The sequence below is a fragment of the Ambystoma mexicanum genome, chromosome 3p (genome assembly GCF_040938575.1).
Source record: "Ambystoma mexicanum isolate Mex_15411 chromosome 3p, UKY_AmexF1_1, whole genome shotgun sequence".
Lineage (NCBI taxonomy): Eukaryota > Metazoa > Chordata > Amphibia > Caudata > Ambystomatidae > Ambystoma > Ambystoma mexicanum.
This window is the reverse complement of record NC_090925.1, coordinates 338,348,117-338,369,766: the sequence shown is the minus strand read 5'-3', so window position 1 is coordinate 338,369,766 and position 21,650 is coordinate 338,348,117. Positions and strand designations below refer to the sequence as shown.

Here is a 21,650-nt window from a genome sequence, read left to right as displayed (position 1 = left end):
GGAGGCAGGTGTCATGGTGGTAGAAGACTCACATATGACACAGAAGACTCACATATGACACAGGAGGCAGGAGTCATGGTGGTAGAAGACTCACACATGACACTGGAGGCAGGAGTCATGGTGATAGAAGACTCACATATGACACAGGAGGCAGGAGTCGTTGTGGTAGAAGACTCACATATGACACAGAAGACTCACATATCACACAGGAGGCAGGAGTCATGGTGGTAGAAGACTCACACATGACACTGGAGGCAGGAGTCATGGTGATAGAAGACTCACATATGACACAGAAGACTCACATATGACACAGGAGGCAGGAGTCATGGTGGTAGAAGACTCACATATGACACAGGAGGCAGCCGAGCGACGACCAGAGAACTTTATCTTGCCGAGAGTTTTGATCTTAAGCACACCAGGTGGTGTGACCCACGTGATTGTGCAGGAGCCCAGGGGGGGCTTAAGTCACAACACTGCCCATAATGCAAGCTCCTCGCACTGTTCACATACATCGAGAGGGTTGGCATGTATGTGCTCCCTAGTGCAATCTCTTTGCACTGTCCACTAGTACAGGCTTATCACAGAGACCACGAAAGCGATCTTTGTTCAAGGCCCACCCAAGTTGGATTCTTGCACTGTGCACCAGAGCAACCTTCTCAAACTGTCTACCAATGCCAGCCCCTACACTGCCCCAGATCAAAGCCCTCAAGCGAAACAGCTAGGCCTCCTTCCCACAACCACCAGCAGTGCAAGTTCCTCACAATGTAGACAAATGCAAACTCATGCACTGCCCAGCACACAGTTAGTCAGTGCGCCTCACTCCTTCTTGGGAAGGCGAGAGGAGCTCGCGCGTCAGGATCATTTTGTTGTGTTTCCATGCCCAGGATTGGCTTTCTGCCAACATTCATGTGTCTAGATTGTTCCTCGCGCTGTGTACGCTTGGCATTTTAATCAGACCCATAGCTTTGGGGTCATTCAGGGTGTAACAGGGGTAAAAAAGGACTTATGAGGGTCGGACTGGGGAATAAAATTGTCTCGGAAACCAACGAAAATGTGGCCCACAGTTTAAATAGTACTTCATTCCTTTTGTGACAGACTGTTTGAATAGTACACAAGGGGGAGTTTTTTGATAATATACGATGCAAATTGTGCAATTTAAACAATGTTTATGCGGCCACAATGGTCATAACTATTAGCCACATAGTGAAGTAACTCATCAAACTGCCCCACATTGGCCAAAAAAGTGCCCCACTCTGGCCCAAAAACTGGGCCTCCCTAGAATTTTACATTTTTGGTTCGGGAATTGCCCTATAGGCCAGTCCAAGCCGGGGACTTATTGAAACATAGTCTGTGGGCAGGTGATGTGTGGAACCCGCAGGCCAAGGCACAGCCCTGCATCATCTGTCTGCAGAGACCCTGCACCACAGGCATAGCAAGTACTTCTTCCCTGCCAAGTTTGAACAAATATCTTAGCCATGCCTGCTCGCATCTGCCCCGGCCATTCAGTGCCAGCCCCTCCTCCCAAGATCTGCACACAGGGCTCAGGCCGCCAAGGCAGGGTTGTGTGTGCTCTCTAAAGTATTGTGCTGTGTTTTTTTTTTTATTTCCAAAACCTCGATCTGAATGCAGGCTGGGGCTTAGAATGAACCCTCCCCTCCCCCCTCTGCTCGGCCCCCAGCCCCCTCCTCAGCCTGCACCGTGGCTGAACAAAATGGAGGATCCCCCTCTGTGCAGCAGAAACGGAGAGCTATTCACAGTAAAAGGTGTGCCATGTTAAGCGACGTAGTGGTGCTTTATCTCCATTGTAAAGGTTGCTTTGCAGGCTGTGGCAGATCCAGCCTGTTTCCCATCTGTCCCGGCCCCCAGTGGGGTGGACACTTGAGACCTCCCAGCCTGCGCTTCCCTCGAGCATCCCTAGGGGGACCTCTTGCAATATTTTCAAGGTCACCTTCCCAGCCCATGCCAAGGGCAGCAGATCCACCGCCTCCATCTACCCCAGGGGATTATTGCTAAGAAAAGCATGACCTCATTAAACAGTGGAACCCCTTGCCCCCTCCTTCGATTGTGCTTTATTAGAAATCTAACACTCATACATATGTGATCTCTAGACACTGGGATTATGAAAAGCCCCCCAAAATCCTATTGCTTTCCCTGTGCATGGAAGATAGTGAGGGCGCAGTGCTTCACATGGGCAAGGCACTGCCAGGGCTCAGAGTCATGTATGTCTGCATCCCTGTTGTAGCTTGCGGCAAGGCTGCCTAGTTTTAATGGGGACAACTGTCGCCTAAAAGGCTGGCCACGAATTGTAGACATTGTTTATGAAATCATGTGTACAATAATGTGTTATAAAAAAGACCACTTTTATAGAGAATTGATTCGTTGGACGCTTTTAGAATCTAGTCATTTAAAAGGTTCAGTTTGTGCTTAAAAAAGAAATCCTTTTTCTTAAATACCCATCGAGTTCATAGCTAGATTCGACAGACCGTGTCATTCTACTACTGTGCGCTAAATATGAATGACTATCCCCACTCTATGTCCTGTTGGGAAACAGTTGTGTTGTGTCACAAAAACAGAGTTGTGTATATACTCCTTGGGCGCCTCTATTGAAAGGAAAGAAGGCACTACTCCCCTGTGTCCCTTTCAGCTCTATGAGTCAGAGAACCAGGATGTAGGCTAAGCATCTGCTCAGCGCCATCTTGAGACCTCCCCAGGCCTGGCTTATTTTTCACACCCTCGTGGATGAAGCTCTATTAACAGCAATGGGAGAATGGAGCAAGGAATGTCTGAAGATGACAGCAGTAGCTCTAAACCGGCTCTCCTCTCACAGGTCCCAGAGAGTGACATCACAGACTACCCACAATGCACCAGGCAACATACCAACACGGTTCCAAGCAGAAGAATCTCCTGATTCACAATTTGGACAATTCTAAAGAAAAAAGGGACACAAAGAATATATGACCACCATGAGATCTTCCCCTTCTGTAGGTGCAAACCTTTTGTGGTTATGCCATAATCCCTTGCCTGGGTCCACGAGAACAGTTTTGTGGAAGGTTAGGACCTCGGGTGGCTGTTCAATGTGGCTTCTGCCAACGGTATGATTTCATTCTCCACCAAGACCTGCCCCCCTTCCCCATTGAGTTGTCTCATTCGAAGGTTGATAGAACCGTAGGTCTTCATGGGTCCGCTGGGCGCCAGGAAGGTCCTCCTCCTGTAGAGCTCCCCTTTGCAGATAGACACCATAAGGAGCATGGACAGGAGCATACCCCCCAAAGTCAGGAGCCCTAGGCCTGCAATAATGCACTTGTCTAGGTGGGAGCCTAGCCGGGCATAGTAGAGTTCCAACCTCTCCATCTCCCTGGCGCTCACAGTGTCTGGGTTCACCCGTGCTTCTCTAGGGATAGTGTAGGCGATCACCACCAGGACAATCCCACTCACCAGGAAGACCAGGGAGCAAATAAAACCATAGTCCACGGAGTGACCCGGGGGCTCTGCACCACGCCCATCCTCAGATTTAGGGGACAAGTCTTCCCTAGGGGGCCTGCTGGAGGCAGAGGGGTCCCTGGCTTCATGTCCTCCTGCTGAGCTGGTTGATGGGACATGTCTAGTTTCCCCCTTGCTCCTGAAGCTGGTCTCCTTCTCTTCTTCCGCCTGGAAGGAGGCATTGTCAATCCCAGAGGTAGGACCAGCTGGCTGTGCCAATGACCTTTCTTGTGTTCCTGGAGGTGTCTTCCTGGTTGGCCCCTCTGTCTTTCCGAGGGGTTTTAGTTCCAATGGTTGTGAAGACGCCATTGATGGGCAGATCTCCTCCTTTTCATCCCTGGGTCAACATCCTGGTTCGACACACTGGGCCCTGAAATTAGGCATAGAAAGGGCATGGGGAGCAGGGCAAGGATATGTGAGAAAGAGGAGTTGTGGAGGAAGTGGCGTTGAAGGGAGACTTGGAGGATGTGGGAAGAACAAGAGGGGGGAAAGGGGCAGGGATGAGAAGTTGTGGAGCGGGGCAATGTTAGAGAGGAGTGAGGCAGGTAGAGGAAGGAAGGTTGGGTAGGTTAGATTGGGAGGTAGAGGAGGAGAAAAAGAAAATGTAATCAAAGGATGAACCATCAAATCTGCAAGATGTTAATTTAAATGACTAAGACATAAGCATATAAACTGCCTTTAATTAGAACGCAGAGTGTGTTCAGGGGCTGTCATCTCACACCTCCGTCACATTAGAGTTCTTAACCTTTCAAAGACACACTTTCTTTGCATCCCATATTCATTCAAATGTATTATCGTATTAGAGAACCAGTCTATTCAAAGAGCCTGCGTATTTAGAGCCTCTGTTTAATAAGAGCCTGTATCTTTTCCGAGCCCCCGTCTCATTCGGGCCCCTATCTATTCAGAACCCATGTTTCTTCCGAGCCATCCACAGAGCCACCTAGTAACCATCACTGGAAGTTCACCTCCATTTCAGAGCCAGATCAGCATTGTGGGTATGCAAATTAGTCCAAACGGAAGCCTTTTGCTCTTGGCAATTATCTTTGTCTTACAGGGAAGTTCATACATGGCGGCTTTATCAACCCAAGACAGACATTTCTCAAGGCTGCAGACAACTACATACCTGCTTTGACCCTTATTAGGGACCCCCAGTGCAGTATAGTCTTGACAACCTTGCGGTTGGAGCATTGAGGCATGGGGAGCCAACAACAGCAGAGCTGTGGCTAGTGCTACTTGGCTGAAAACGATTATTCCACTTTCACATTTCCGGTGGAAGTTTTTTCAAGGTTTTTCAAACTCACCATAACTTGCCTTGCTGTTGTGGCTCGACACTGGAGGTGAACTTCCAGCAATGGTTCCTCGGTGGCACTGTGGCATGTGTGATATATATATAAATATATACACACACACTCTGTAATAATTAAGTTAGGGTTTCCATAGGAAAAGGCAATTTTGAGATGCAAATAACTTTGGTGCTGTTCGATGGAGCTGCATGAAATTTGGCAAAAAAATATACATGCCTTTGTTTTGGAAAGTTTTTATGAAAATCCATCCTGCGGGGCCAAAGTTATCGGGGGTCCCAAAAGCTGTATTTTCCATTCAAATTCCCAAAGGGAATTCTTGTTCTTTTGCGATAGAAAATAACGCTGGATGTGTTTGCACCAAACCTTCGCAAGGAGACAGGGCCCAACTTGAGTGCTTTGCTTGGTTTGGTGAAAATCTGTTCAGACTTTAAATAAACATTTTGAATTATGCATATTTTGGCAGGTAAATCCATTTGTCTGCATTTTACAATGACAAAGTACAATTTCATTGGTAAAATGAAAAAACATTAAATTTGATTAGCTGGGTGCAGATGTCTAGATATCTGTGGAGCTGCTTTTCACAAAATGTGGGGTCTTTTGATAGGCTAATGATCACATAAACATTTAAAAAAATGTGCCATATTGGATCTATGATACTGATAAAGGACCCTCAGATCCAGTGCAGCAAAATGTGGAAAGGACAAAAAAGGGCATATACCAGCTTGGCTGAAGCTAATGATGTCATCACTCCTTTCCCAGAGGTAACCTTTCCTCATGTGTGATATGTGATATGTCATTTATAAAGCACCTATCCACAAGTGTTTCACGTGTGGGCTATACACATGTGGCCAGAGGACCTCAGCTGCTACCCGATTCTGACCCTGGGGTGACTATATGAGGGAGGACCACATGGGGGGAAGCGACACTCAAGGGGGTAACATGGCATCATCAGAAAAAGACACATACACACCTTTCACTTTTAGGGATTTTTGCCCCCATATCTCAAGCTGTTATGGCTTATTGTAAGAGTTCTCTACCACTACCGACAAAACCTAGCGATAATCTCTTCCAGTATCATGTGATGATAAAACCAAGAACTGGCCAACATGTTCATGCATACGAGAATACTGAGACGAGGAGGCTGAATGGAGCAATGAGGATCCATGAGGCTGAAAAGTGCACAACACGTTCTAGTGGTTAGGAAAATGTGCCAGGTATTAGGACATTTAAAAGGCAGAACCTGAATGGAGGAATAGAGAGCTACCTGGGGATGCTCTGTCCCCAAAGCATTGATCGAGGAACTACCGAACTGCTAAAGAGAAGTCTGTGGGCCTCATTACGACCCAGATGGGCACTGGTGCCGGTAATCCCTTGCCACCCAATTCCGAGGTCCGTTTGCGGGTGCTCCCTCAACAGCTGGTTTTACCAGCCGTTAAGGACGGGACCCGCAAAGGGACGTTGGAGGTAATTACGGTACTGCAATTTGCGGTACCGTAATTACTACCTTCCCCATTTCCATTGAGCCCTATGGGGGCAAACATGCGAATGGGGAAGGGCCAATGGTGAATGGGGAATTACCGCCCCGCCAACCTTGGAATGGGGCGGTAATTCGGCCATTCACCATGGCGGAATCGGTAAGGTACCGGCGTCAACCATGGCGCTAATAGTGCCATGGTTAACGCCTGGGTCGTAATGAGGCCCTGTGAAGTCAGCTGGCTCCAAGGGAAGGCGAAGTAGGAAGGTTGCAGGATACTGTTTGCTGCACTGGGACACACCAAAAGAAGAAGGCAAGTGTGGTTGGAGGACACGGGAACCGAAGGGCATTACCTACGCTGCTCGCACACAGAGAAAATACTTCAGCAACCAAGCAGGAGCCGCGAAGGACGTGAAAGCAGGCGGGTGAAATCGTAGAGCCTGCGAGGTGGAGGTGGGACCACTGGACCGCCCCTTCCTGTTTACCGCAAGGAAACCAGAGAGCACCACATAAAGCCAGTGAGTCCTAAAGAGGGAGATTGGGACACCGGGGTGCTTTGGCAATGCTACGAAAGAACGTTAAAGGATAGTGAAGTAAATGAAAGAGAATATGAGATTCATTATTAGCGAAAGTGAACTAAGAGTTAACAAAGATAAGTTTTGCAAGTGAGTGACATGAATCACATTAAAATCCGTGGCAGGAGAGTATACCAGGCAACACCAAGTTTGCAAGTGTATAAAGTGAATCACATTAAAAACCCTGGCAGCAGAGTATACCAGGCAACGCCAAGTTTGGAAGTTTGTAAAGTGAATCATATTAAAAGTCCTGGCAGGAAAGTATAACAGGCAAAACCAATTTTGCAAGTGTGTAAAGTGGATTACATGTAAAGCCTGGCAGGAGAGCATATCTGTCAGAGTTAAGTTTGCAAGTGTGTAAAGGGAATCACATTTAAAGCCCTGGAAGAAGAATATACCAAGCAAAGTCAAGTTTTGCAAGTGTGTGAAGGGAATCACATTAAAAGCACTGGTAGGAGTAGATAGCAGGCCAAAGTAAAGTTTGAAAGTGTATAAGACAAATCGTGTAAAGAAGTCCTGGCAAAGGAATACACCAGGAGAAAGCCAAGACTGTGAGAAAAAGGGTCAATTGAAGTTGAAAAGAACGTGGCAGCGGAGTACACCACGTGTCCGATGAAGTTGAGAATTGCATCTAAGTTGTGTTGAATACAAGGGGCCTCATTACAACCCTGGCGTTAAGGGGTTAACGGCGCCGTAAAAGGCTGCGGCGCCGTTAAACCCTTAACGCCAGATTCACACTTTAACGTCTGCTTTTTGCAGGCGTTAAAGTCCAAGGCGCTAAGCAACCTTGGTGCTAATTACGGCACCGTAATTTACGGTGCCGTAATTAGCGCCTTCCCCATCCCCATTGAGCCTTATGGGGCAAAAATGGGAATGGGGAAGGGGCAGTGGTGAATGGGGATTTACCGCCCGCCAACCTTGGAATGGGGCGGTAAATCCGCCATCCACCATGGCGGAATCCGGCATGGACCATGGTGCTAATAGCACCATGGTCCTACGTCAGGGTTGTAATGAGGCCCAAGGTGTTTTATTTTATGCGTTGACCAAAGAAGTCCAAGGAGGGTTTGTGCCCTTAGTAATCTGGATGTCTCTTGAAGAGAAACCTGGGGAAGACAGCCACCCCCTGGGACTGTGAATCTTATCCAGTTGGAACCTTTTGTGTTGGGGTACACATTTCTTTTGAACTTGTATATTTGTACACCTTTCAGGGCCAGCAACATTACCCATAGCACCTTAGAGTTACTTTTAGAATGTGAGGACGAGGATCGAATTTTGGACACAGGACAGTTTGCTTTGGACATTGCTGGCACTGGACAGACCTTTAGTTTTGGTTGAGGTAGGGAAAACACCTCCTAGAATAGGGACAGTAAGGCATTTTAATGTGTTATATGTTTCGTTATGGTTGTTTTCCTATCTTTGTAAGTGGTGTTTTGATGTAACGCTCTGTGGGCTTTCAGCGAGAGAGAAAGAAAGAAAGAAAGAAAGAAAGAAAGAAAGAAAGAAAGAAAGAAAGAAAGAAAGAAAGAAAGAAAGAAAGAAAGAAAGAAAGAAAGAAAGAAAGAAAGAAAGAAAGAAAGAAAGAAAGAAAGAAAGAAAGAAAGAAAGAAAGAAAACATGGATAGTCACAGGCAAGCTTCCCAGACTCTCCATGCGCCTCCCTTGGCACCCCAAGAGTTCAAGCTCTAGAGAAAGTTGTAAACCGAAGTCCTCGTGGCATCAAGGCAGTATGAAGCTCTCTCCAGCCAGAACCAAACACCCAGAGAAGCAAATATAGTATTCCCTTTTAAGTAAACAAAATTATACTGACAGAGAGGGAAACATTCATGATTATGAATTATACTAGCGCATACCATGGAAACAAAATTGCTCTTAAATAATGGGAAAGTGACTAACATTGTCTGAGCAAGGAAGAAAATAAACAAACACTATTCTCCTGCTAGCGTTGCAGAGGTTACGCTTTTCCCATGATAAAGAACTTGCAGGTACCATGAACAGCTTAATGTGCTTTGCAGGCAGTTTTCTGACTCTAGATTTACATGCTGAGAGAGTAGAGGGGCAAAGGTTAAAGCAGACGATGGCAGCAGGGTTTCAAGGCAAGGTTACACTGACCCAGGGTATTTCTAGAATCAGAGATTGCAGTAGGCATTAATATGTCCTCAAGCCTACCGCCTTGGCACACACATGTCCGCCAGCACTTGTCCAAACCCCAATACAGCACAGCCCACACAACTCAGTGAAGTCCACACCCCTTAGCACCACCCAAAGGGAGCAGAGTCCAAACCTTAAAGCGCAGTTGGTCCAGTCAGCCAGTGTCATTCCCCAAGGGGAGAACAGAAGACACTATTCCTGGAAATTCTGGAAGTGAGGAGAGCCCAACGGCAGAGACCTTGAAGGAGGAGATACTGGTGAGTGGTAAGGAGGGAGAAGCAAGGTGTAGTGCGGAGGGAGCGATTCTGGTAGCAATAGAGTTGTTATTGTTAGAGGTGGGGAAGTAGTAGTGTAGTGCAGGAGGGAGATTTCTATTGTGGAAAGAAAAGCAGGCAATCCTACTTGGGTAGAGGAGCAAGATAATATTGGTGAGCAGAGAAATCACCTTGAGGAACAGAATGACGGGTATCATCTGGAAAGAAGAAGCAATAGATATTTTGCAGGAAAGAGATGCTGGGACAGAAGAATGGTACCTGATATGTAATGGTGGAAGATATTGTTCTGCAGAAGGTGGAAGTAAATACATTCTTATATCTGGCCTCACTTCTGAAGCATGGGGACAGTCTTACACGACCTCTGACAAAATATATATCTACAGACTATATATCCATTAGTGGGGTAAACTGACCATTGGGCCTGGCTACTTTGGTTGATATAAAGAACCAATACAGTGTCCTTCAGTGTGGGACACTCCCATCCACTGCACACCATTAATACTGCTCAAAGTCAGTCAAAAATTAGAGTAATATGGAATACGGTTCAGACATTACATGTGCAGAATGTAACAATAAATGGTAACACAAAAGTGTATGTACATATTCATATCTTTAATAAATGTTTAAAAAAAAGAGCTCAATGCATTTCAGGTAGATGCCTTCATCATGAGCAGATTTCAGTGTGAACTATCTTCAAAATTCATGATAAATCTAAGGGATAAGTAAAGAATATGATATATATTCCTGGTTTAACAAATCTGTCATCTTATATTTGAAATCTCATATGGCACTTAATTTTCATTCACCTGGCTGACTCTCAAGGTAACGTGATCCGCAAGATAACTTCTCTTGGGATGAGTAAGGAGTTCCGTTTGTAGAATCATTTATCTATAATGGAATCAATTTAGATTGTGGACACATTTCTTTCTGAAGGATTAACATAGAAGCTGAAAGCTTACCTCTTGGCCAAGAGGGTGAATTAAGGCAATGATTTGTCGACTTTGTCTCAATTCACCAAGGGCTCAATTAGAAATTGGACATTATCTCATGTTTAATATGGATCTGACATTATAATGGTGTTCTCTTGATAATCTGCCAATAGTGGCACTGTGCATTAATAATATTATCAAAATTCCTTTTAGGAATAAAATACTGGATGAATCCACTCACCATTTAGGGCTAAAATGATAGTAGACATCTGCGGTCTTTCAAGAATTCAACCGTCGGTGTTTTCAGGTAAATATCTCAATAAATGAATAACACGTCTCTTAAAAAGGTGTCTTACTTCATCATCAATTAGACTAAGTCTATCATGATCCAATGCTAGTAGTGGCTCCATGCATTAGTATTATTATCAATTATGGTCTAATGAGTGAAATGCTGGATGTGTCCACTCACCACCTGTGGCTGAAATCATTGTAGATATCCATGGACTTTAAAAAATTCAATGATCTGTATATCCAGATAAATATCTCTATGAATCAATGACAGGCTCTTAGAGGGTGTCTCACTTCATTATAAACCAAGTGATGGGGCTAGTTAAGCAATGTATACTCATTAAGACCGCGTACCATGTTGTAAAAGAAATGCCACATTGTGCAAATCAAAATGGCCGACTTATATATTTAATGTGAGCGGGCATGCTCACGTAATAACGTGATTATGTCATAAGTTACATTCATTGTTAGATGTCGCTGTGAAGTGAGCCCCTGTTCGGTACCTGTTAACTATCTAGAAAAGAATGGTCATGATCCTAATGCCCAATAATGTTTTTAAACGTGTGACGTCACTACTTGATTTTGTGAGCATATTTGTTCACGTGTTACTTAAGACAGCCATTGTATAGGTTTCGAATTGGTTATTAATGATCATCACAACATAGACTTTGTGTAGCCAAACACATATAAGGGGCTACCTGTAAAATCGATTTTCAACAGGATTTAGATTTGAATGGTCATCGCACAGGTGACATATTTTTACATAACATTTCTATGCACAAGCCCATAGTGCTGTTACTTGCAGAATGTGCACATCCAGAGGATTCTATCTCTCCTTCCTAGTATTGCAATACTCCAATAATAATCTTAATCTTAAACAAGTCCATGACGGAAGTGTAAAGAAGGCTTGTGAGCTTTCTTAAGGTGTTCGGGTTGGCGTACACTCCGGCTGCCTGCAAAGTAGACACTATGTTTAAGATTAAGATTATTATCGGAGCATTGCAATACTAGGAAGGAGACGGATTTGATTCCTGATGAAGGACTCTGAACAGTCTGAAATCCATTGGACTTCTGTTTTCCTAGTTTTGTCTCCTTATTGAACTTCTAATATTTATTAACATGCATTGTGTCATCCTATGTATTGGTTTCTATATTGAGAGATCATAAGTAAAAAAGACAGAACTCGATAGCGATTACTCGCAAGGGACCACATAGTAGTAGAGGCTGTTTTCCCTTAGTCCGAGAGTCAGATATTCATTCAACCACTGTCTTCGATGGTAGTAGCTCCCTGTGTTGGTCCAAAGACAGGAACAGAACCTTATTAATCACTCACTTACTCTATCGTGAAAGCATAGGCGGTGCCCGCTCCCCCGGTCTCCATCACAGATTACATATGACATTACCAATTGTCAGCATCCTGACAGAAATTGCTTACTAGGCATTGTCTTTAGGGTATAGCACCCAGCATAAACAGGATGGCATGTAGGCATCTCTTGAACGAGGCCATGCTTCCCAAAATGTGCTCGTCCGAAGGGAAACGGTCTACTGCAGTTTTGTTTAGAATGCAGTAACCTCATATGGCATACCACAGGTCATAGCTACAACATAGGGATCAGGGTTGAAAGCCTGAGCTAGAAATGTTCGAGGGAGAAAAGACAGAAGATTATTTTTCCTAAATAACCTCCGGTCTTTTCATCCTGGAACATTTCCAACTTGGCTCCCGCTCCCACCCACAAGCCCACCACACCCCCACCAACACCTCCACACACCTGCTTACCTTGCTGCCGACTCGCTGTGTCCCTGCAATGACTGTTCCCTTTCTCTTCCGTGATCGGAAACTGGTGCTGCAGGGTCCTTTCCTTTTGCTTTTTTTTTTCGGGACAAGCTGCGGGGGACACCCCTGCAACCCGCACCCCCAATATAGTGAGCAAGGGTGCGGAGGATACCCCACAGCTCCCAGTACTGAATGCGTGATTTGGTTAAACTTTTTGGCCATTAGGAATCTTTGAATGGCTGAAATTCAGGCCAAATCACGCATTCACGCTTTTGAACCCTGTCATTTTGGACGTTTCCACAACATAGAGCATGGAAGTAGAGCACACCCCATATGGGGTATAGGTCACTAGAATAACACACCCAGGCCTATCTCAACTCTCAGTGATGTTAAACCTGGAGTCCAGGTCTAAATGCACATCATGCACTAAGCATATCTGCGGTCAGAGAGCGTATGCTTAGAGCATGGAGCTCACAAATCTGATGCACACTCGGGTACATCTGGCAAGGAGGAAATGAATACAATGACCAGAGCTTGAACCCAGGATTGGTGTCATTTATCATACGTATAACGTATACAAGTTATATGATCTGTTTGTGTACTGCTTCTAGGTACACTGGATGTGTACCATCAGCACAGACCAAATCCAAAGGAAATCGACTTAAGTGCACTCCCCAAGATAAAGGCCTGCACATACAACACTTCCAGTATATCTTTCTGCCATGTGCTGCCTCGCCTTACTGTCAATAAAGAAGAACTTCATAGGACATAGAAACTGTGTGGGCCAAATTTATTCTGGAACTTCATTGTATACAATTCTTAAAGTGTCACCAAGTACACATGATGTAATTGGTGGTAGCATATGTGATGTTATCAGTGATGTCATTGATGATGACACATGTGGTGTCATCTACAATGTCATGTACTGATATGAGCAGTGCATGATGGCGGCGTGAGATACGGTTGTGTAGCTTACCTTAATTGGCAAATTTGGATGGTTTGGGGATTTTTGGACTGCAACCACAATGTCCCTTCAATGAATTAATATACAAAGTCTGCAAGGGTGAAACGCGTTATTGGCTTTTCTCTGCGCTACCCTGTCCACCATGTACCAATTAAAGGACGTATTACAGAGATCCTTTTGATGTCGATCTATCTGATAATGTATCTGCCTGCTATACTATCCTACCAGGGCTTTTCTTATATGTGTATTGCATACACTCACAAACTTGAAAGTCTCTTTTGTTCCATTTTCACTTTAATGTACTTCATTTGCTTCATTAACAGTTATTCAGGTTTGGCATGGCTGCTAATACACCCCGGTGTACCTGCTTCCCATTCGTGGACTCGCCGGCTCTTGCTGGCATACTCTGAATGTCCCCTGGCAAGCCGGTGGCGGCCGTTCAGTGTTTCCATCCATCTCACTGCATCCGTTCCTCACAGTGGAGTAACTTTGCTGAAACTTTTTGGGGGGGTGGGGCATGACATCTGAAGAAAAGGTGCCCCAGCCAAATGAATGGGGACAAAATAGTGTGCCATGAAAGTTGAGGGGGGACAAACACACCTGTCCCCCCTAAAAATACGCCCATGGTTCCTCGGCTTCTCCACCAATTGTGGGTCCTGCTGGGCTCTATTGCTTCGTTTCAGATTTTGGTAAGGCAAACGCTGCCTCTCAACACCTGCAAACGCCCAGGAGCCCTCTGTCCGCTTCTGGCATTCCCGCAGCATGTTCTCTCATGATCAGCTTTCTTTTTCCTGGTCTTCGAGCCGGTTGGCTCCATGGAACTCTCTGCAGCCCCACGGACTCTTGGTTCGTACCAAGAGGAGCAGCTTTCTCCCGCCAGCAGCGCGCCTCATTCAGCTGCTTCTGCTGTTTAAATTTCCCGGCTACAGGTATGCGCTCACAACAACTAAGAGTGAAGCTTGTTCATTACTCGTCTCATCTTCCTCATCCCAGTAGTCTTGTAGTTAGGGGAATAGAAGTCCATTCTTGATGATTTACATGCAAAGTCTGGGTAAGTGTTCCTAGTGATCTTTAAGGGCCAGTCAGCTCTGGATGACTTGTAGGTAGTCTTTAAAGGTAAGTCAGATTTTGACTGCTTACATACAGATCTTATGAGAAGGACTTCAGTGCCCTTCCTAGGTCAATGAGGGGAGGTAAAACAATATGCCATTAGGGCATTTGGTATGGATGAGGTATCTTCAAGAGAGGAAGGGGAATGCCATGCCTTGTCCAATGGTGCACTGAAACTCTCCCAGAGTCTGTCTCCCCCTATGTGATCCTCCTTCATATAGCCACCTCCATGGGCAGGATCAGGTAGCGGCTGCCGTCCCCTGGCCACTTGTTGAGAGGTCACTGCCGGGTAAGAAGTGATGACACCATCGGATTCAACACACTTCTTCAAATTTCACCTCCATACTCTGCTGTGCCTTCTAAACTCCTGCTTGTCTCTTGGTCGTTCACCTTCTCCACTTCTGACCTCACTGCGTAACCCACATTTCCTGCTCCCTTAAACTCCCCCCTCACTCCTGGGACTGGTCCTCTTTCCCTGGCTAATCTAGCCCTGTCTTCTCCACACAGAGCGGCCATGTGTCATGTGAAATTAGAAATAGTGGGCTAAACTCAGCCCACTTCTGCTGTGCGGACCCACCATGGTGACTTGGGAAGCCCAGTGTTCGCATTCATGTTCTGGGGACTGGTTCCAGCCTTCCCCAATGTAAGTCTAATGGTGGAGGGTGGGTATTTCTCCTCTCTTAGTCTCTGCTGGTCTAGTGACAGAAACACTGGCGGCAACTATATGGTATTTGAGGCAATGCCTCAGACAAAGGTGGTCTGCACAAAAGCATGTTGGCTCAAGGTCGGGGGAAGGAACAGGGGTCCTTTCAAGTGATCTTGCCCTCAAAGTTAGGGCTGAAACTGGACATATCCTTACACCTCCCACTGAGAGGACTCCCAGTTGCCTCTAGATGTGGCCAGTGTACTGGCCTTGTCACAAGTAGCACTGGGATGCCTGAGTCACTCTGTTGCCGGCTCGTAGAAATAGGGAGGGGATTTCATCACAATATATATTTATACCAATTGCTATTGTGAATCATTGAATTACCAGCACTGCTGGGGCAGAGAAGTAGGGCAGGCACTCCAAGGGTTGAGGTTTCCATCAAACCCCCATTCACCATCTTGTTTTTGTATCATATTATCTGCTGCCTTATTACGCCCCTATTGTTTGCATTTGAAGGATAATCTTTCTTCATCTATAAATTCAAAACACAGATAGAAAATATCCTGTGTGCCTCTAACAATCTCTGCCTGAATGCCAGTAAGACTGAGACCCTTCTCATTGGGAGCCATGCTCCTGCTTTCCCTCTTTCAATCTAGCCGTCCTTCTTGGACCCTCTACCTGCGCCTTCCTGCGAGGCAAAACACCTTGGTGTTATCTTTGACTCCACCCTCTCCTTCTCTCCTCACATCATGGATGCCTCTAAGAAGTCCCACTACCAGATGCACCTCCTCAGAGGTATTCTTCCTTTTCTCTCCTTCCCCCAGAAGCTCACTGTCTCCAGAGCCCCGGTTCTCTCTAGGCTAGACTACTGCAACAGCCTCTTTCGAAATCTGCCTGCCTCTACTCTTCACCCTCTGCAACTAATCCAGAACAGCACTGCAAGACTTGTGCTTGGCCTCAAGCCTAGGGATCGTATCTCTCCAGTCCTGAAACCTCTTCACTGTCTCCCAGTGACTGCAGGGATCAAGTTCAAGACCCTCTGCATTGTCCACAAGGCTTTCCGGGGTCGGTGACCACACTACATCCAACGCTCTCTTCCCAAACACTTTCCTTCTTGAGCCCTCCGCTCTTCCACCTCAAACTCTCTGCGGGTCAGATGTTGAGTGGGGGGTAGCTATCTCTCCTCGGCTGGTGCCTGCCTCCGGAGCAGCCTCCTTGCCTCTCTCAAACTTGAGCAGGACCACCTCAGGTTCCCGAAGCAACTCAAGAACTTCCTTTTCGCTTCTGCTTTCTCTCTCTCTCTCTCTCTCTCTCTCTCTCTCTCTCTCTCTCTATCTCTCTCTCTCTCTCTCTCTCTCTCTTCCCCTCCCCCCCGCTGATGTTCTTGTCTGCTGCACTAACTGGTACCTGGCCTCACTCTGAACCTTATGGGACCAGGCTCCTTCATGATCAGTAGCCCCAGGCACTGTCTCCAGGCCTACCATGCACTAGCGACTGTATCTGTAACCCTACAGTCCCCACCCTCCTTGCACTTAATTAGAACCGACCACCCCGGCGGCACTTAATTGAGCTATGCTATTGCACTCTCCCTTTCCCTCCCCCTAGCACTACTCCTCTCCCTTGCCCCTGCACTTGCACGATCTGAATGACACAAGTCCTAGTAAGATCGTTTGCTTTGTGCTCCCTTTGTCTCCTCTTCCTTGTCTTGTTGCGCCTAGAAGCACTTGTGTACAGGCGCGTTATTAATGACTTATGTTAGGGAGAATTCTCTGTTTAGGCTGAATTTCCTAACCTAGTGAGTCCCCCAGCAGCTTTGCTGGATTTTTGGGGTTTATTTTTTTCTCCTGCCAAGAGTGAGACTCTTTTACCCTCACTCTTGGGCATGATTTGAGTGTGTTTCTTTGAATCTAGATGTGTTTAATGGGCTATGGGGTCTTTTACCCCATAAGGCTTCATGTGTTTTTGTGATGTGTGTTACACAGCGCCCTCAGTGCAGTAACACAGGGGTGTCATAGTGACCCCCCAGTATAGACTCCATACCCTGGGACTGACTACTGTCTCCCAGGGCATGTAAAGTCACCATTGACTTTACTAGTCTTAAATTCTGAACAGAACCAGTACAAACCATCATATTGTGGACGTACTGGCTGGGGCAATTCAATTGCCCCGGGGTCTGTTAGTCGAGGGGGCACGTCTCCGTCCCCCCTGATCGAGTTTTGGCTGGTGGCAGTGGATACTACTTTTTATATTCAACCGCGAATATTTTCCTATGGGATTTCCCATTGGTTTAGGCTACTATCTTTATTTAATTATTTACGGTAGCCTCGAACATACCGCCGGTTTATTTAATTAATATTAATTCTCCGGTTGGTATTTTTTGCCAAAACCTGATTCTAAAATGGCGTTTGTGTTCTCTTCTGTGACTCCAACCCAAGTCGAGCCCTTTGTTCCACTTTTTGGCAGGCTTCTCCACAGAAGCCCTCCAAAGTGGTGCCACTCTGTCTGGGGTACTTATGAGGGTGGAGGGGGATTTAGGCATCCTGGACTGAGTTGCCTAGGCAACTCAAGTCGCACTCCGTCCTGATTGGCCCAAGTGGTGAGCCGGCCGGCTCACCACTTAGCATGTTTGAGTGACAGCTAGGCTGAGTGAATGGGGGTTTTCTGCATAAAAGCAGGGCTTTGGGGACTGGAACTTCAGAAGTCGCCACAGGACCTAAGAATCCGACGAGGGAGAAGCTGAGCCGACCTGCCACAACGCCACCACCGGTGGAGCCCTGCTGGACCGTCTCACCACTTTTCCCAACGACAGAGGAGATCTCCCGCCAGAGAGTCTTCTTCCTTTGACTGGTGGGGATAACCAGTTTCACCGTCTTTTCGCCTTCCCGACGTACCTCATGGCCGCCTTGCCTGTGCCAAGCACCCCGGCAACCGGGATACCACGTTTTACCATGACCGCGAACAAAAGGTACCACCTTTAACCGGAAAACTCAGCGGCTGGTTTCTTCCTTGGCAGTGCAACGACCTTCATCTTTCCTCCAAGTTCGAGATCTTCTCTTTCCCTGGATGACGACGTGACTTGCACCCACTGCCAGGAACAACTGCCACCGCTGGAGGATCCTTCCCACTTAAGGTACCGTGTCCCACCTGCCTTCCCTTGCTACCGACTGTACAGGGTAGATTTAGCCCCCGGCTTTCGAACCTGGGTTAGCCTGGGACACCCTGGCTAAACTTTCCTAAGCCTCTCTAAACTCTTTTTGAACCCTCTGCAAGACTTTCTAAGCCTAGTGTAACTGTGTGATCTTGGGCGCATTTGTGCTCTGCTCTCGCTAAGAGTGGGCCCAGCCTTTGGACTTTGGCTCACCAGTGACTTTTGCTCTTCTGCCTTGCTAACAGTGTTCCTGAATCTTAGAGTGGTGTACCTTTCCATATTCTGTCTTTTTCCCTCCCTTTCTCACAAACTTATTGGAGTGCCATCTAGTTAAGCGCTCACCTCAGTATGAAAATAAGTGGTGTTTTACTGTGACTTATCTGATAAGGAAAAAGGGGTGTATATATTACAATAGTAACTGTGTTTAGAATATTTTACAACAAGAGTGCTGGAGTGTTTCAAACAGTGTGTTTTTAAATAAATAATTATATACTTTGATACCAAAGCTCTGGTCAGTGTTTGCTTGTATTATTGTGTCTGAGTGCCTATTATGTATACTTTGCATACTGCCTAACTCTTCTTGAGAGAAGTCTGACTGCTCAGCCACAGCTACCAGGTAAATCTGGGTGGTACAGACTGCTACCAAGTGGGTTTACTGCTAACACCTGTAGTCGTAAATCTTTTGCAGTGTTCCCTAAGGGAACTGCACAGGTTTCTGCCTAACACTGGTGTACAGCGGTGGGATTTGTATTGAGTATACATTTTAGAGTGCTTTAGGATACCTTAGTACAACTAACCACAAAGCTTAGCACTGAAAAAGTAATCTTTCTAAAATGTCAACTATGGAAAATTATAGTCAAGAGTCCCTTGCTACAAAAACTGCTGATTGTTTAAGAGTTCTATGTAAGCATAAGAATCTCCTGACTAAAGGCAAGAAAATGGAAATGATAGAAAGGTTGTTAGCTAACCAAAGTCTGGATGATGGTTCAGAGGAACCTACCATGCCAGAAAATGTAGATAACAGTATAGAGATTGATGTTGATCAAAATGTTGATAATCTTGAGGAAGAGTCGGAAGAGGAGGGTGAGGCTGCTGTGACTGTCCCCCCTTGGCCTCTGTCTGCTCTACCTGCTGTACCTACTGGGCCTTTGCCAAGTCCCACACTTAGTCCTCATTATCTTGAATTAGAGAAAATGAAACTTGAACTAGAGTTCAAGAGACTGAATACTCGGGCTGAACAGAGACATCAGGAACTGAATCAAGAACTAAGGCTAAGAGAAATGAAGCTCAAGCATGAGCTAGAAATGAAGAAATTATCTGTTGAAAATGCTTCTCTCTCTGGCTCCTCTAGAAGTTCCAGTCCTAAAAGACCCCGGATGCCTAAAGAATTGGTTGGTATGTATGAGCCTATGTTGGATGTGTTGGATTGGTTGTCTCTGTTTGAATATAATCATGGGCTCCAGAACATCACAGGAAATGACTTACTCACCTGGTTGTTCTCTAGGCTTCCCCCTGTTGGAACTGATGTGGTAATGGAGTTGGGGGAGGAGGATAGGAAAGAGTATGAATGTGTGAAACTAGCTCTGATAGCTAGATTTGGGAAGACCCCTTCCCAGTATCTTAAGAGGTTTAGGACCCTCAAAAAGAATGATGGTACCCCTTGGGCTACCTGGGTGAGTGAATGTTTGAAAAACTTAGAGGGATGGATTAAGGGTTACAAGGTGAACACTTATGAGGGAATGAGAAATCTTTTTATGTTGGAGTCAATTTATGATGCCTGCTCTCCTGAGCTCAGACAGCACTTGGCTGATTCAAAGGAATTAGATTCCAGAAAACTAGCTAAGGCTGCTGACTTGTGGGTTGCCAACAGGGCCACTCACAAGGATTCTGGGGTAACTCAGAAAAAGGATGAGGGAAAGCAGCCACCAAAAGTGAATCCAGAGAATTCTAATACCTCCCATACCAAAGAGGGCCACAAACAACAAAATAACCAGGGTAAGCCCCAGGGTAAACCGAATCAGGCTAGTGTACCTTCTGGTCACCAACCAGAAGGAGGTCAGAACAAGTCACCCTTTCAGAGAGCATTTGGACAATGCTATATCTGTAAGGCTACTGACCATATCAAAGGGGATCCCAGATGCAAGGGTAAACCTGCAGGGATCAGCACAGTCTCCTTAGCCTTTACTCCTGAGGATGAAGTACAGATGGCTAGTGCCCACTTTGAACTCTTTGCCGAAGAACCCTTGGGTCTTCAAGCAACTGTAAACTTAGAGCCTATGGGTCTGGTTATGTCACATCACGGCAGAGATGGCAGCTATGGAATCGCTGGCGCGGGATCACTGGCGTGACAGTCCGTAATTGATTTTCCTGCTCAACGATTCCCTGCGCCGTCCTGGACGTTGCGGGCGTATGAGGCCGGAGTTATAAATTCCACCACTTCCGGGTTACGTGGGCGTTGCAACGTTCCGGGTTTTCTTCCTGTGTTGCTGCCGCTCCCGTGATTGTTCCCGCTAGCGATTTCCTTGTCTTTCTTGCCTTGCTAGAGTTACACTGCCTCGCCCTTGTTTCTAGTTAGCTTTTTCCCTCCTTTTCTCCCTGTTTGCTGCCTGCCTTCCTTCCTTCCTTCCTTTTTCCCCACCTCCTTTTTTTACATCCTTGTTTCTTCCTGGTACCTTGTTGGATCTACTGGTTACTGACCCTGCCTGCTCACCGGACTGTCTTACTACTCCCTTGTACCTTGTTGGATCTGCTGGTTACTGACTCAGCCTGCTCACCGGACTGTCTTGGCTACTCCCTTGTACCCTGCTGGATCTACTGTTTTTACAGTCCCGTGTTTCCAATCGAACTGCTTTGGTGTTACCTGGTACCTCGCTGTGCTTCTGGTTCCAACCGGTGCCGGTTGGATGGTCGACGCTTCAACCACCTACCATTCTCTAGCGCTTAAGTCTACTTCGCAATTCTACCTGAAGGAAGTCATTAGGGGTTTTTTGTGCCGTTGGCTTTTTCCCCTGGGTGGCGCTCCCGGTGGGAATGCCCCCGTTGCCCCTATTTTAGTGGCACGGTGGCATCCTATCGAGGGCGTCCTTATCTTCAAAAAAAAAAAGAGATGCCTTCAAGACACAAGGAAGGAAAACTTAAGAAGAAAGTGGAAGGTGAGGAGTTGGGGGAAGGGGGTGAATCTACTTTTTCCTCTGAAGAAGAAGATATAACCGACGTTATTGACAGTTTGCAACGCCAACAAGAAACCGAGATGGCAACTCCACAGCAAGTACAAGAACTTATAGCTGCCGTCCAAAACCTTAACCTGGAAGTCCAGAATCTGAAGGCCGCCAATGCAGCACTACAACAAAGAATGACTGATAGAGAACGACCTTATTCAGATCTACCTTCGCTTCCTTTGGTGTCAGGCAAATTTGATGGTTTGCCTAAGCGAGTAAAGGAATTCCTCGATGCCTGTAATCTGCACTTTTCATTCCGTCCTCAAACATTCGCCTCAGATCATGCCAAAGTAGGATTCATGATTACCCACATGATG

At 46.2% G+C, this 21,650-nt stretch overlaps 1 protein-coding gene across 2 annotated transcripts in view; it reads right to left on the bottom strand.

Annotated features, from left to right (window-relative positions):
* Positions 1-1,694: 1,694 nt before the first annotated feature.
* The window catches only part of TMEM74B (transmembrane protein 74B), a 121,341-nt gene continuing 101,385 nt past the window's right edge, over positions 1,695-21,650 (bottom strand). Inside the window, exon 2 of one of the 2 annotated variants that reach the window (XM_069650931.1) lies at positions 1,695-3,937. In XM_069650931.1, coding sequence (XP_069507032.1) covers positions 3,052-3,789 — 738 coding nt within the window. In that variant the 5' untranslated portion in view covers positions 3,790-3,937 and the 3' untranslated portion in view covers positions 1,695-3,051. The remainder of the gene's footprint in view (positions 3,938-21,650) is intronic. The other variant, XM_069650932.1, reaches the window with a different exon arrangement.